Source organism: Podarcis vaucheri, assembly GCF_965113315.1.
Source record: "Podarcis vaucheri genome assembly, chromosome: 3".
Classification (NCBI taxonomy): Eukaryota; Metazoa; Chordata; class Lepidosauria; order Squamata; family Lacertidae; genus Podarcis; species Podarcis vaucheri.
In genome coordinates, this window is record NC_138761.1 from 120,262,764 (window position 1) to 120,276,816 (window position 14,053).

A 14,053-nucleotide genomic window follows, 5' to 3' on the forward strand; every position below is an offset into this window, starting at 1 on the left:
GAAACGCATTGCGCGCTCCGTCGTGGAACGAGTCGGCTGGAATGAATGGGCGGGGGGCGCTGGGGTTTGGAAACGTTGTTCCTGGCTGCTGCTGCTGCTGGCAAAGGGGTACCCAAGGATGGTGGGGGTGGGGGGTGGGAAGAAATTCTGCCAACCCTTTCCCCCCCCCCTCCCACACCAACTTCATTAAGAAGGGGACCCCGACATTGGGGACCCCCTCCAAAGCTGCGCCGGAGTTCCGCAGTCGTTTTGCAGCGCTCTGGGTAATTGAGGGGTTCGTAGTGGACACCCACAAGTCTAACCTTGTCCAAGTCGCTTCAAACCGGTGCCAAAGTTTGGCAGAGAAAACCCCATGTTTTGCAGCGACCTACACACCGAGTAATTGATAGATATCACCCTAAAACCCAACATTGTCCGATTCATTTCTGGACATGGGTGTAGCCAGGATATATTGGGGGTGCAGGACCAAGATATTGGTCACGCAATTGGTCAGTTAAGCATTTTTATTTATTTACTTTATGGGGGGCAGCTGCACCCCCTGGCTGTGCCCATGGATCCCCCCTTTTAGAAACTAATGGTTTGAAAGATCGGTTAATAACAATTAATAATGCATTTTATCTTAATTTAGTAAACAAGGAAGGTGCTGTGAAATTTTTCAACATACCCATTTAGCATGCCCAAAGAGCTGTGCGGATAAATATGTGTTTACTATAGACCTGGAAAAAATGGAATTACAGCTTTGATTGTTCATTTAACACGGATGTTGTGTTCATTCCAGTTGTCGTGGACTTACCTTGAAGACCAGGGATTGAATCCCATCACTCAATCAGCCGTGAAACTCAATGGGCGATCTTGGGCCGTCCACCATCTCTTAGCCTCATCTACCTCAAAGGGTTGTGAGGAGGAAATGGAGAGGAGGAAAAGAACTTTGTACACCAGCTTGAGCTCCTTGGAAGAAAAAGAGCATGGTATATAAATGTAATAAATAAATAATAGTCAAATCTAAAATGTCATTCACATTTTTCAGAGGACTGTTCATAGGAAGAACATATATTTATGTACCTCTAGCATGCTCAGATTGGTACAGGTTTTCAGCGCCTTCCCATTTTTATTTTGAAGCAATGTAAGGGAAGTTCAGAGGGACATGGGTGGCGCTGTGGGTTAAACCACAGGGCCTAGGGCTTGCCGATCAGAAGGTCGGCAGTTCGAATCCCCACGACGGGGTGAGCTCCCGTTGCTTGTTCCCAGCTCCTGCCAACCCAGCAGTTTGAAAGCACGTCAAAGTGCAAGTAGATAAATAGGAACCGCTCTGGCGGGAAGGTAAACGGTGTTTCCGTGCGCTGCTCTGGTTCACCAGAAGCGGCTTAGTCATGCTGGCCACATGACCCGGAAGCTGTATGCCGGCTCCCTCGGCCAATAAAGCGAGATGAGCGCCGCAACCCCAGAGTCGGTCACGACTGGACCTAATGGTCAGGGGTCCCTTTACCTTTTTAAGATAAGTTCATGATATTAGTTGTCACATCTTAGAATGTAAAATAAAGTATGTCCAATAAAAAGTATGTCCAAGTAATTTTTAAAATTTGATTGACATTAACATATAAACCACATTAAGTATGCTTTCTATAAGTTGGCCCTAATTAAATATTTTAGTTCATCTACATTGGCTAATGGGAGGAGGGGTCAGAAATACTGCATATAAAATTAACATGGCACTTGTTTAGTTTTTATTTTTTTTAGTTTATTAAAATTAAGTCAAGCATGCTACATCAGATCTCTCATCAATTTAGAGTGGAGATAAAAATTCCAGGAAAAAAAATCTTGGTTTTCTTTTTTTCATTCAAAATGTTTCAGGTCAGGAAACACACAGTACCTCCCAGGCCAAGCAAAACGACAGGTTTGACCTGCCTCTTTGGCATCCCATATGTAGGTTTGTTAGTTAACACAAAAACCCTGTTGAGCATGAAGTTACCAGCATGGATTCTGTGCGTGTTTCTACATGCCAAGTTTTAAAACAGGTGTAGGAGGGCACACTTGCACTTGAAACACTGTACAGTATGCTGCCTTGAATATGCACACCAACTTTTAAGTCTGATATCACTCTCAGCCTTCAAATCGCATTGTCTCATATTTTGACATCTTGCCTGGCCCCTTTTGGAAGTGGGTTTTGGGGATCACACCTTGAGAGAAGTCCAGCAGGCATGTTTACGTTTAAAACATCAATCTACGTTTTAGGTATGTGTAATGGGTTTGAGTTACTCGTGCATAAACTGCCGCCGTTCTAGGCTTAACTGACTTGGTTAAACCGTTCTGACTGCACAGCCCATCTCAGCGTGGCTGCCTCAGGCGCTAGCAGAATCTGTCTGTGGGCGTTTCTTAAACCTTTTCCAGCATAGAAGCTGTCTGACTCCCAGTCGCCTCCTCCTCTCACTGCGCGGGAGTCTTCTGTGCAGGGAGGGCGTGGGTAGTGGAGGACCTGTGCTCTCCTCACTGATGTCCAGAGAAGAATCCCAGAGCTCTCCCTCCACTTCCCCCATTTGCCCCCCTTTATCCCTGGTGTTGCGCTGATTTCCTTCCTCCTCTACCGAGCTGCTTCTCCCCCTGGTGCTGGGTCCTTCGCCTGCAGAATCTGGGAGCCTCCCCTTCGCCTCTCGCTCTGATGTCAGTTCCCTGACAGTATGTATGGAAGTGAGAACTGGACTATAAAGAAGGCTGATCGCCGAAGAATCGATGCTTTTGAATTCTGGTGCTGGAGGAGACTCTTGAGCGTCCCATGGACTGTAAGAAGATCAAACCTCTCCATTTTGAAGGAAATCAGCCCTGAGTGCTCACTGGAAGGACAGATCCTGAAGCTGAGGCTCCAATACTTTGGGCACCTCATGAGAAGAGATGACTCCCTGGAAAAGACCCTGATGCTGGGAAAGATGGAGGGCACAAGGAGAAGGAGACGGCAGAGGACGAGATGGTTGGACAGTGTTCTCGAAGCTACAAACATGAGTTTGACCAAACCGCAGGAGGCAGTGGAAGACAGGAGTGCCTGGCGTGCTCTGGTCCAGGGGGTCACGAAGCGTCGGACACGACTAAACAACAACCAGCTTGAATCCCAAATCCATTTTCAAAAACAGGAGAGAGAAATGTAAAACAGGTGGTAAACGCAGCAATTGAAGTGAGACCTCTTCTTGGATAGTGTTTTTTCCTAGCACATTGAAGCCCACGGTCGATGAGGCAGTTTGCTGGCCAACCCCGCTGACATTTCATTGTGCCTGAGGTAAATTCTCAGCTGACAGCTGCATTAAATGGGAGTCAAAACCTGCCACCTGAGCTGGTATTTTTAGCTTGTTTGGGGGTAAGATCTTTGACTTGGGATCAAATCTGGGAAGGGGAATATACTGGACTTTTTTTTCAGCCAGAACTCTCCGGAACTCAGTTCCGGCATCTCTCAGATGGGTGCCATTGCCATTATAAGAGAACGAGGCTGAGTTCCAACACCTCTTTTTCTGATCAAGTGCTCCTGCCTGCTGGCCTGGAAGATAGCTAGGGTGGGCTGTCTCTGACTTGTCTATTTCTCTTTGAGCGCAAATGTACAAGTATCAGCTAGAAAAAGGAGCTCCTCAGGGCGTTACCACATTATTTGCTGAGCATTCACCCTGATTTGTTTGCCGGGAGCTTAGGTGACTGTGGGCTATTTAATGAGCAATCCACCTGATTTGTTTGCGAGGAGACTAAGCGAAATTGTGTAAAAGTGTTAGCCCATGCTTCACACTGCATTTCCCTGATTGCAAAAAGCCTGGTCTTTTGTTTGTTACACAAGAGTTCCCAATCAATTATAATTGTGTGACTTGAAATTGCAGGAATATGTGATTGAATCCCACCTGAAAATAGCCATCCGTCTGGAAGCGGCCGCACATCCTTTTGCTAAAAAACAAAACAGGACTAAGAGAAAGGAGAAAGATGCCTACTGAAAATGTCAGTATCACTTCACCCCAATTGACAGGTTCTCATGCTCAGCCACCGGATACACACAGCTTTGTTTGCTGAGATCTCAATCATTCATCAGCCCAACAGATAGGTGGTCTTGTGCGTGTGATCATCCAAGAAAGCAGAGTCAGTTTAGGAAAGCAAACATTTGAGAAACACTCCACTCTAAATGCACTCTCACAAGGAAGTGTCAGGGGACTCATTTTCCGCATGGCAACGTTCACAATGTGAACTGCGGAAAGTAGTTCGTCCCATAATTTTTCTGCATGCCATCATCATTGTACACACACGCACACAAAAAACGCTTCTGGAAGAGCGACAACTTTGGTTGTTTCCACACTCGAGCTCTTGAGGGACTGCTTTTCTACAATTAGAAAATATGTGCTGTTCTTCAGTTCTTCGTGACGCCAAGGTGAGACATTTGCCATAAGGGTTGTTGGTGTGACTATACTCGCAAGGGTGACGAGATCATTAAAAGTGATGAGATAGGTGACACTTCTTTACACATCAGAGCACACAAGAAAGCCTTTGAGCACGGATGTGAAAGGAACAATTATTTGAGGCTGAACAGATGTCTGCACAAATTATGTTAGTTGTTTATGCATACACCATTTTCTGGAGTTCTATAATCCATGCTGAAAGACATGATGAAAAAGCAGCTTGCTTGAAGAATCAGGTTTTGCCAGTCAAACTCTGTAGGTGGCCTGGTATATTCTGATGAGGTGTCTCTTCAACTGGATTTTAAATTTGCCCCTTTGGTAGAGAAATTGTTCGGGAAGCAGCTATCGTTTTGCATCGCCATATTGTAGGTAGGCAGTTTCAAAGATTCTGTGAAACTCTCATGCTCAGCACCCACTAACATTATTGTGCCTGACTGACAGTATTGAACTGCTGGATTATGCTGTTTTTGATATACATCTTTTGGGCAACAACACTTGAATGCTCCTAACAGTACAAAGCAACATGGCTGATTCATAGCTCAGGATATGTGCATTACAGGAGTGGTGACTGGAAGGCACCAAAGTGTGGTCAAGAATGAGGAAAATGTACAAGTGACCAGCTCTGAGAAGCTGCATGTGGAGCAGCAGGGAAGCGAACCCGGTTCCCCAGATTACGAATCTACCGCTCTTAGCCACTATACCACACTGACCAGCAGCACCTCTTATTTCCTGAGAGGCCACTGTAGAGGCAGCATGGATGTTGCTGAAAGGAGGTGCGAGATATGGCCTCTACAGCTATATGTGAAACTCTCATGCTCAGCACCCACTAACAATTTGAAATCCCTATTTTCATCAGAGAAATGTTGGAGGGTCCATAACTTTTAGTGTCACAAGCTGGTGTAGTAACCAAGAGATTGATTAGGATGTCTCTGGTCTGAATTGTGCTTTTGGTATGAACTTATTAGTTAGCTTTAGGCAAGGACCTCAAACCCCCACTCCCAGTGCAAGGATAATAATACAGATCTATTTCACGGGGTTAAGGTAAGAATTACAATAGAATACATGTGGAGTGCTTTGTATACTCCAGAGCACTATATAAATGCTAATTCTACCAGAGAGGTAGCTATGTCAGTAAGCTGCAGCAGAAGCAAATCTTACTTTGAGCACCGTAATAACTGGCAAATTTATGGTGGCAGAACCTTTCATGACCCACTTTGAGCCCACTTTGTCTAGGGTGAAACAAGTCTCTTAATTAAGACTTAATAAAAAACAGATATCACATAATGCGCAACACATTAGTATGCCACTACAAATAATATATAACCCAGAGAAAAAAATATACTACAGGCCATTCCTAACAATCAATATATGTGTGTGTATGTGTGTTCTGGTTGGTTTTATTTTAGTAATTATTGTTCCATAAAATGATGAAGATAGTCTGTTTTTCTTTACATTTATTGGCTTGAGGACTGCAAATTATTGAATGCAAAGTATGTTAACTATGGAGACAGCAATTTACCAGATTTTTCTAATCTAATTTCTGGATTTCCAGGAGAATGCAACATTTCTCTTAACCGAGAGATGTTGTTTGCAGATGATGTGGCCTTGACAGTGCACTCTGAGAAAGCTCTACTAAGACTCATCAGCTGTCTTGCGCAAGCCTCCATAGAGTTTGGCCTCGCCATTAGCCTGCCAAAGAGCAACATCCTGGGTCAGGACATCATCAGAACTCCATGCATCAGCATTGGTGACAAGTGTATTGGCAAGGAAAATATGATGCTAACCATCAATACAAAGATGAAGGTCTATGATCTGTACAGAACAATCTTAAATTTGCAGAGGAATATATCATTTGGAATTATATACTCAAGACATGGAATCTAACAAAGGGACAATATGCATGGACTTTTCGTGTCCTTACTATGGCAAGAAGACGGGTATTGATGAACTGGGAAAATAAAAACGCAGCTCTCTTTAATGATTGGATTAAAGATACGGTATGTACAAACTCACTACACATGAACAAGTTGTGCACAAACATAGACTTCCCATGGACAAATTTAACGATTTTTGGAATTCATTTTTGTAAATATCATGTTAGATTAAGGTCTGGTTAATTACAATAACAACTCCCCTTTTTGTAATGTACACAGTATATTTTATTGTTCTGTTTTGTTTTCTACATGGGTACTATTTCTTGTGTAAGAAAGATCTGGAGCGTTACATGGCAGGACAGCCTCAAACAAATATGTGCTCTCCCAAGCCCACATTCCCAGCAAGTCCAGTCAAAGGCGATTCTGGGGTGTGGTGCTCATCTCATTTTCGGGCTGAGGGAGCTGGCGTTTATCCACAGACAGATTTCTGGGTCATTAGGCCAGCATGACTAAACCGCTTCTGGTGCAACGGAACACAGTGACAAGTGCCAGAGAGCATGGAAATGCTGTTTACCTTCCTGCCAGAGCGGTACCTATTTATAAACTTGCACTGGTATGCTTTCAAACGGCTAGGTCGGCAGAAGCTGGGACAGAGCAACAGGAGCTCACCCCATTGCGGGGATTTGAACTGCGGACATTCCATTTAGCAAGCCCAGGGGTCAGCAAACTTTTTCAGCAGGGGGCCGGTCCACCGTCCCTCAGACCTTGGGGTGGACAGCGGACTATATTTTTTTTTTGGGGGGGGGATAAGGAATTCCTATGCCCCACAAATAACCCAGAGATGCATTTTAAATACAGTTGACGCTCAGGCTGCAAATGTAATCCGTGCAGGATGCACGTTCGCAACCCGCAGCGGCGCGTCTGCGCATGCGCGGGTTGTGATTCGGCGCTTCTGCGCATGCGCAAAGCGCAATTTAACCATAGCTGTCAACTTTCAGATTTGAAAATAAGGGATCGGCAGCCTCGAAAATAAGGGATCAGCAGCTTCGAAAATAAGGGATCAGCAGCCTCACCTGTCCCGGGGACAGTCTACGGGATATCTAACAATCCGGGATAGCAGTGGGAAACGGCGCTGGAATAAGGGAATTTCCCGCAAAAAAGGGGAAGGTTGACAGCTATGGATTTAGCGCTTCTGCGCATGCATGACCCCCAAAACCTGGAAGTAACCTGTTCCGGTACTTCCAGGTTTTGGCGGGTCCGTAACCTGAAAAAACACAACCTTAGCATCTGTAACCCGAGGTATGACTGTAAAAGGACACATTCAACTCATGTAAAAACACGCTGATTCCTGGACCGTCGTGGGCCAGATTTAGAAGGCTATTGGGCCGGATCCAGCCCCCGGGTCTTAGTTTGCCTACCTATGCCTAAGAGGCTCAGTGCTTTAGACCACAGCACCACCCTACTCCCTCATACAGTGGTACCTCTAGATACGAACGGAATCTGTTCCGGAGCCTGTTCGCATCTAGAAGCAAACCTAACTAGCGACGGCACGTTTGCGTGCGTCACTTTTCGCCGCTTCTGCGCATGACGTCCTTTTGAGCGTCTGCGCATGCGCAAGCTGTGAAACCCGGAAGTAACGCCCTCTGTGAATTCCGGGTTGCCACAGAGTGCAACTCGAACACGCTCAACGCGAAGTGTATTGAACCCGAGGTATGACTGTACAGTGGTACCTCGGGTTATATACGCTTCAGGTTACAGACGCTTCAGGTTACAGACTCTGCTAACCCAGAAATAGTACCTCGGGTTAAGAACTTTGCTTCAGGATGAGAACAGAAATTGTGTGGCGGTGGCAGCAGCAGGAGGCCCCATTAGCTAAAGTGGTGCTCCGGGTTAAGAACAGTTTCAGGTTAAGAACGGACCTCTGGAACGAATTAAGTACTTAACCCGAGGTACCACTGTACCCAGCTTTCCTTGTTGGTCTACAACTCCCAGCATCCTTAGCTACCAGGACCAACAGCAGCGGGAGACCCCAGTTTGAGAAACAGCGCAGGGCGGAACTCTTTGTCTCCGGCCGCGGGGAGGTGGAGGGAACCGGTGCAGCGACGCTCCCGGTCCGGGTGACGGCGCCGCCTCCGCCACGGCGGCCTCAGGAGGGAGAGAGCAAAGATGGCGGCGGCGGCTGAAGACCAGCAGCGGCCGCTGCAGCCGTTCGCGGCCGGGGCTGCCGCTTCGTCGGCGGGCGCTTCCTCCTCCTCCTCGCAAGGGTCGTCTGGAGGGTCCAACCCTCTCTCTCGCAAGCTCCGCAAAGTGCTGGAGACGCGCTTGGAGACGGACAAGGTGGGCGACCTGGGGTCAGTCCTGCCCTATCTGAGAAACAGGCACCGGCTTTGCGAATCAGAGCCATAGGGAAGGCGTCGTTCGTGCGGTTTCTTTTCTCTAGGGCGGCTCTTTAAAAATGACTGGCTTAGTTGGCGGATTCCCCTTTTCTAGCTGGTTATGAACAACAGCCCAAGCCCTAAGCAGGTTTACTCAGAAGTAAGCCCAGCGGGGCTCACTCGCAGGCAACGAGGGGTTCAAACTCATTAAATTATAAATGAGCCTTTTTTTTTTTTAAGACTAGACACCACCATTGAAAAGGCAGGGAAGTGTAATGAAGTAGAGAGGGATCCTTTTTCCCCACATGTGGTGGTCCTGTAAAGGAATCAGGGAGTTCTGGGAAGTAATTTACAGTGAATTAAAAAGATTTTTAAAAAACAAAACAAAAACCCAGCCCAAGACAACCCTTTTGGGAACGGTAACAATAGAAGTCCCTAAAAAAACAAAATTATTATATGCCACCACTGTGGCTAGAATCTTATTGGCATGGAGAACGAATACGGTACCCACCAAGGAAGAGTGGCAGTTTAAAATGCTTGAATGAGCTGAATTGACAGGCGTTACTGAATTGACTGAATACATCAGCGGTGTCCAGACTTTTTTCAAAGAGGGACAGATTTGATGAAGTGAACATGCGTGAGGGCCGACTAAAGAAGTTGTTGACCTTTTTTTAGGATTAAAGTTATTGAGCTTTTTTTTTAGGATTTTACCCCAGGAAATAAACTGCCAGGGGCAGGTTTAAACCAACCAGCAAGCCAGATTAGGCCCCCCAAACAACAGACTTGAATGCGTGGAATACATCTTTTGCAGATAGGAATGAGCATTCCCATCTGGAACCCCTAGCTGAATGCAAACTCAAGCTGGACTGGTGCCCTAGAATTGGTCTTCACAATACAGGACAGAGTTTAGCTTTACTTGCAAGTAATTAGTTGATTGAGTTGACTATGGCATAATTATATCAAGTTGATGTTTATATTCAAAAATACGTTGAGTATTTAATCTATATATTTGCTATTGTAAACTATATCGTAAAGATACTTTCACATTGTTAAAATGTGATTTATCTGGAAAACTGACGCTGTTTTCTGTGTCTTCTGATGTGTGTCTTTTTTTTTTTAAAAAAAGTCCATTTTGTATATGAACTGACAACATGATCTTTATATATTTTTATAGGAGATGTTAGAAGCGCTCAAGGCTCTTTCAGTCTTTTTTGTAGAAAATAGCCTGCGTACCAGAAGAAATTTACGCGGAGATATGGAACATCGCAGCTTAGCTATAAATGAAGAATTTGTTCACATTTTCAAGCAAGTGAAAGAGGTATGCCATTTTTATCCATTAATGCTCTAAATGTCCAGCAGGAAGCTGACAGTCAAGGGCCTCTGTAAACCCTGAGGCAAATGAATGGCTGGTAATTCCATTGCTTGGTTCTGTTCCCCTCTACTGTACCTGTCTAATTTGCAGAGAGAAGAAGGAAGCACACAAGATATCACGGGGAAATTGGATTAGGCTTGGTGGTGGCTAAATATGTTCATGTTCAGAAAGCAAAAAACAACCACATTGGCCAAACAGGGAACTTGTGAAGACAATCTTGTTAAGAGTAAGATGAGAAGTAGAGTGTCTTGTTTCATGCATACACGTTGGGTTCTAGAAAAAATACTGACAGCTATCCTTTCCCTCCACTTTTCTCTATCAATTGGTGCCTCTCTCACTGGGCAATCTCAATGGACACAGTTCAGCACCCCCTATGAGCATGTTCACAAAATCCACCGTATTTTTCGCTCCATAAGATGCACCAGACCATAAGACGCACCTAGTTTTTGGAGGAGGAAAACAAGAAAAAAATTATTCTGAATCTCAGAAGCCAGAACAACAAGGGGGATCGCTGCACAGCGAAAGCAGTGATCCCTCTTGTTGTTCTGGCTTCTGGGATATCTGCACAGCCTGCATTCGCTCCATAAGACGCACACACATTTCCCCTTACTTATTAGGAGGGATAAAGTGAGTCTTATAGAGCAAAAAATACGGTATATAAAATACTACCAGATCTCCATTTGCTACCACAAATTTTCTATAGAGATTACTATTGCTGCCTGCTATCCTGTACTACAGACTTACCTGGGAGTCCGCTTCATTGAATTCAATGAGTCTTACTCCTGAGTAGACGTTTATAGAGCAACACCGTTAGTTGTATCTCTGGAGCTATCCAGCACTTGTTGGGAAGCACGAATGCTAAAAGTATGTAATGCTTCCAGTTTCTCCAACGCTGAAAAACCAAATCTGGAGCTTCAGGGAGGAAGAATCATTGGATATTCTTATCAGTGATTGTATCATACAACAGTGAAGATTATGCTTGTTAGGGAAACTGTCCAATAGTTCTGGTGTTTCAGAAAATTGGGGGGGGGGGAGAAATGTGGAAAAAGCAAATCTCAATATGAGTGCTAGTGTTTTAGGCTACTTGTCTGTTTCTGTGCTCTTTCAGGAACTTGAAAGCATAAATGAAGATGTGAAGTTTATGAGCGACTGCTGCCAGGAGATGACCAATCACTTGAAGGTAAAGAATGGATTTGTGTGCAGATGTGGTAATTTCTGGCACACTGGGACTTGGTAGTTTCAACAGCACAGTACTTTCCCCCAGTACAACACATAGAGATCACTTTTGATCCCAGTGTGAAGATTTATTTTTTTACAGCCATGGGAATTCTAAGGCACAAAAGGACCCCCTGCATGAAGAAAGGTCCCCATTAATTTCTATGGTCTGTTTTTGGAGCCTTTCACTGTTCAGGAATCTACTCCATCTAGTGAAATCAAAAGGGCATTTTGCATGCATAAGAGCTCTCTGTGCACATTATTCTGAGCTTGTGTGTATGTAAATCACCCAGGTTACGTTTCTAAAAGACATTTCCTATGAATCATTATGATCAGTTTCCTATGAATCATTATGATCAGATCATCAATATTGTTGTCAGGTTAACGGGGTGGATATGTTCTTGTTACATTTGCCACCTGTCATGGGTGCTTTTAAGTGAGATTCCTACATTTCAGGGGGTTGGGCTAGGTGACCATTGGGATCCCTTCCAACTGAACAACTCTATGATTTTTATCCCACCCTTCCTTTAATGGGTTCCCTTTTTATCCACACAAGTATCCTGTGAGGTAGATTAGGCTCGGAAAGGGAGACTGATCCAAGTTCATGTCTTCAGTGAGAAGTTGAACCTGCATCTCCACAAACCCAAACCAGCATTCTGGTATACTTGCTACACTTCTAGTTACAGATTGGTAGCCGTGTTGGTCTGCCATAGTCAAAATAAAAAAATTCCTTCCAGTAGCACCTTAAATACCAACTAAGTAAGTTCTTGGTATGAGCTTTCGTGTGCATGCACACTTCTTCAGATACACTGAAACAGAAGTTGCCAGATCCTTCTATATAGTGAGAAGGTGGGGAGGGGTATTACTCAGAAGGGTGGTGGGAATGGGAGATTAGCAGATAGCTGAGATGAGCCTGTTGACGACTCTTAACGACTGCAATAGGTCTTACAGGAAAAGGCAAGGGGTGAGAAGGTGAGAAATGGCTTAGTCATGTATAATGAGATAAGAATCCAATGTCTCTGTTCAGACCAGGTCTCTCCATGGTTTTGAGTTTGGTAATGAGTTGCAATTCAGCAGCTTCTCTTTCCAGTCTATTTCTGAAATTCCTTTGTAGTAAAACAGCTACTTTGAGATCTTGTATAGAATGTCCTGGGAGATTGAAGTGTTCTCCTACTGGTTTCTCTGTTTTGTGATTCTTGATGTCAGATTTATGTCCGTTTATTCTTTCGTGCATGCACACGAAAGCTCATACCAAGAACTAACTTAGTTGGTCTTTAAGGTGCTACTGGAATAATTTTTTTTATTTTGCTACACTTCTGTATTTCACTGGGCCCTAGTTCTAGTACAGTGGTACCTCGGGTTACATACGCTTCAGGTTCAACACTCCGCTAACCCAGAAATAGTGCTTCAGGTTAAGAACTTTGCTTCAGGATGAGAACAGAAATCATGCCCTGGCGGCAGCAGGAGGCCCCATTAGCTAAAGTGGTGCTTCAGGTTAAGAACAGCTTCAGGTTAAGAATGGACCTCCGGAACAAATTAAGTACTTAACCCGAGGTACCACTGTATTAGGAAGACAGTACAGTAGACCTGCAACTTAAGCAGATTTATTTTGTGCACATTTACCTGTTTGGAAAGAAAGGGGGGGTGTGAAAGGGCATCCGAGAAAAGAAACTTTGGCAATCCCACCCACCATTGCACCCAGTGTGTTTTGACTATACACAATTTGGCCTTTATGCGCTATTTCTGGAATGAAACCACTGAGTATGTTGCGGGTCTACTGTAATAACAGGGGTCAGCAAACTTTTTCAGCCGGGGGCCAGTCCACTGTTCCTCAGACCTTGTGGGGGACCAGAATATATATATTTTTTGGGGGGGATGAATGAATTCCTGTGCCCCACGAATAACCCAGAGATGCATTTTAAATAAAAGCACACATTCTCCTCATGTAAAAACACGCTGATTCCCGGGTGGTCTGGATTTAGAAGGCGATTGGGCCAGATCCAGCCCCCAGGCCTTAGTTTGTCTACCCATAGTATATAAATACAGAAAATGCATATATTGGGTTCTGCCTTTCTGCCTTTAAGAAAAATGTAGCTTTATTTGTTTCTGAAGCTTAACTGCCTTTCTGTTCACTGTTCTACTGTGCTTAAATGACTTATAATTTGGTTGAAACAGCAAATGAAAAAGTAGAAATATACCGTAAGACCTTAGTGGGGTTTAACTGTAATTATTCTGGTCTGTACTCCAGGCAACCAAGGAGCAAACCCAGGATTTAATAGAAAAGACAACTAAGCTTCAAGCAGAGAAGTATGTATTTGCCCCTTTTGTTATATTTATGTCAAATTAGAATGCTTTTCTGGATTCTCCCACATTTGTACTGAATGAAGTCACCTTAGGGCTGCTTCCAGTGGTCATTTTTATTAAACTGTTCTTCAGATATTTGCCACGGGATACGCATCTTTCCCTTTTTCTAATCGCAGAATTTTCAGAATGAGAGAATTTCGCGTTACCTCACTTTGCATAATATTGTGTGAACATTGAAAGGTCCCCTGAGTATAGTTTCTGAACTTTAAAGAATTATGGTTCTTGGACTTTTCAGTTTCTCAATAAGAATGGATATCTATTCATTACTATTTAAAGTAGACACGATAAGTATCAGGCTATGTTCAGTAAACTCAGTTATGCGATGTAATTTAAAACAAATTAGCTCAATAATTGAAATTGCCAAGAATGCAAAGGAGGGTAGCAAGTCATGTTTTTGGTTAGTGGCCCAACATATAGCTTTTACTCACTGAGTAAAGG

The 14,053-nt window shown here is 44.2% G+C and overlaps 1 protein-coding gene and 1 long non-coding RNA gene across 2 annotated transcripts in view; both read left to right on the top strand.

Annotated features, from left to right (window-relative positions):
• The first annotated feature begins 162 nt into the window (after positions 1–162).
• LOC309528865 lies at positions 163–1,001 on the top strand. Its single transcript, XR_014217936.1, has 2 exons — positions 163–263; positions 779–1,001. It is a non-coding gene; the product is annotated as an uncharacterized lncRNA (long non-coding RNA).
• Positions 1,002–8,428: 7,427 nt separating this feature from the next.
• COG6 (component of oligomeric golgi complex 6) overlaps positions 8,429–14,053 on the top strand; it is a 30,599-nt gene continuing 24,974 nt past the window's right edge. The window contains exons 1-4 of the mRNA XM_082216381.1: positions 8,429–8,626; positions 9,839–9,982; positions 11,145–11,216; positions 13,500–13,558. Coding sequence (XP_082072507.1) covers positions 8,456–8,626; positions 9,839–9,982; positions 11,145–11,216; positions 13,500–13,558 — 446 coding nt within the window. The 5' untranslated portion in view covers positions 8,429–8,455. The remainder of the gene's footprint in view (positions 8,627–9,838; positions 9,983–11,144; positions 11,217–13,499; positions 13,559–14,053) is intronic.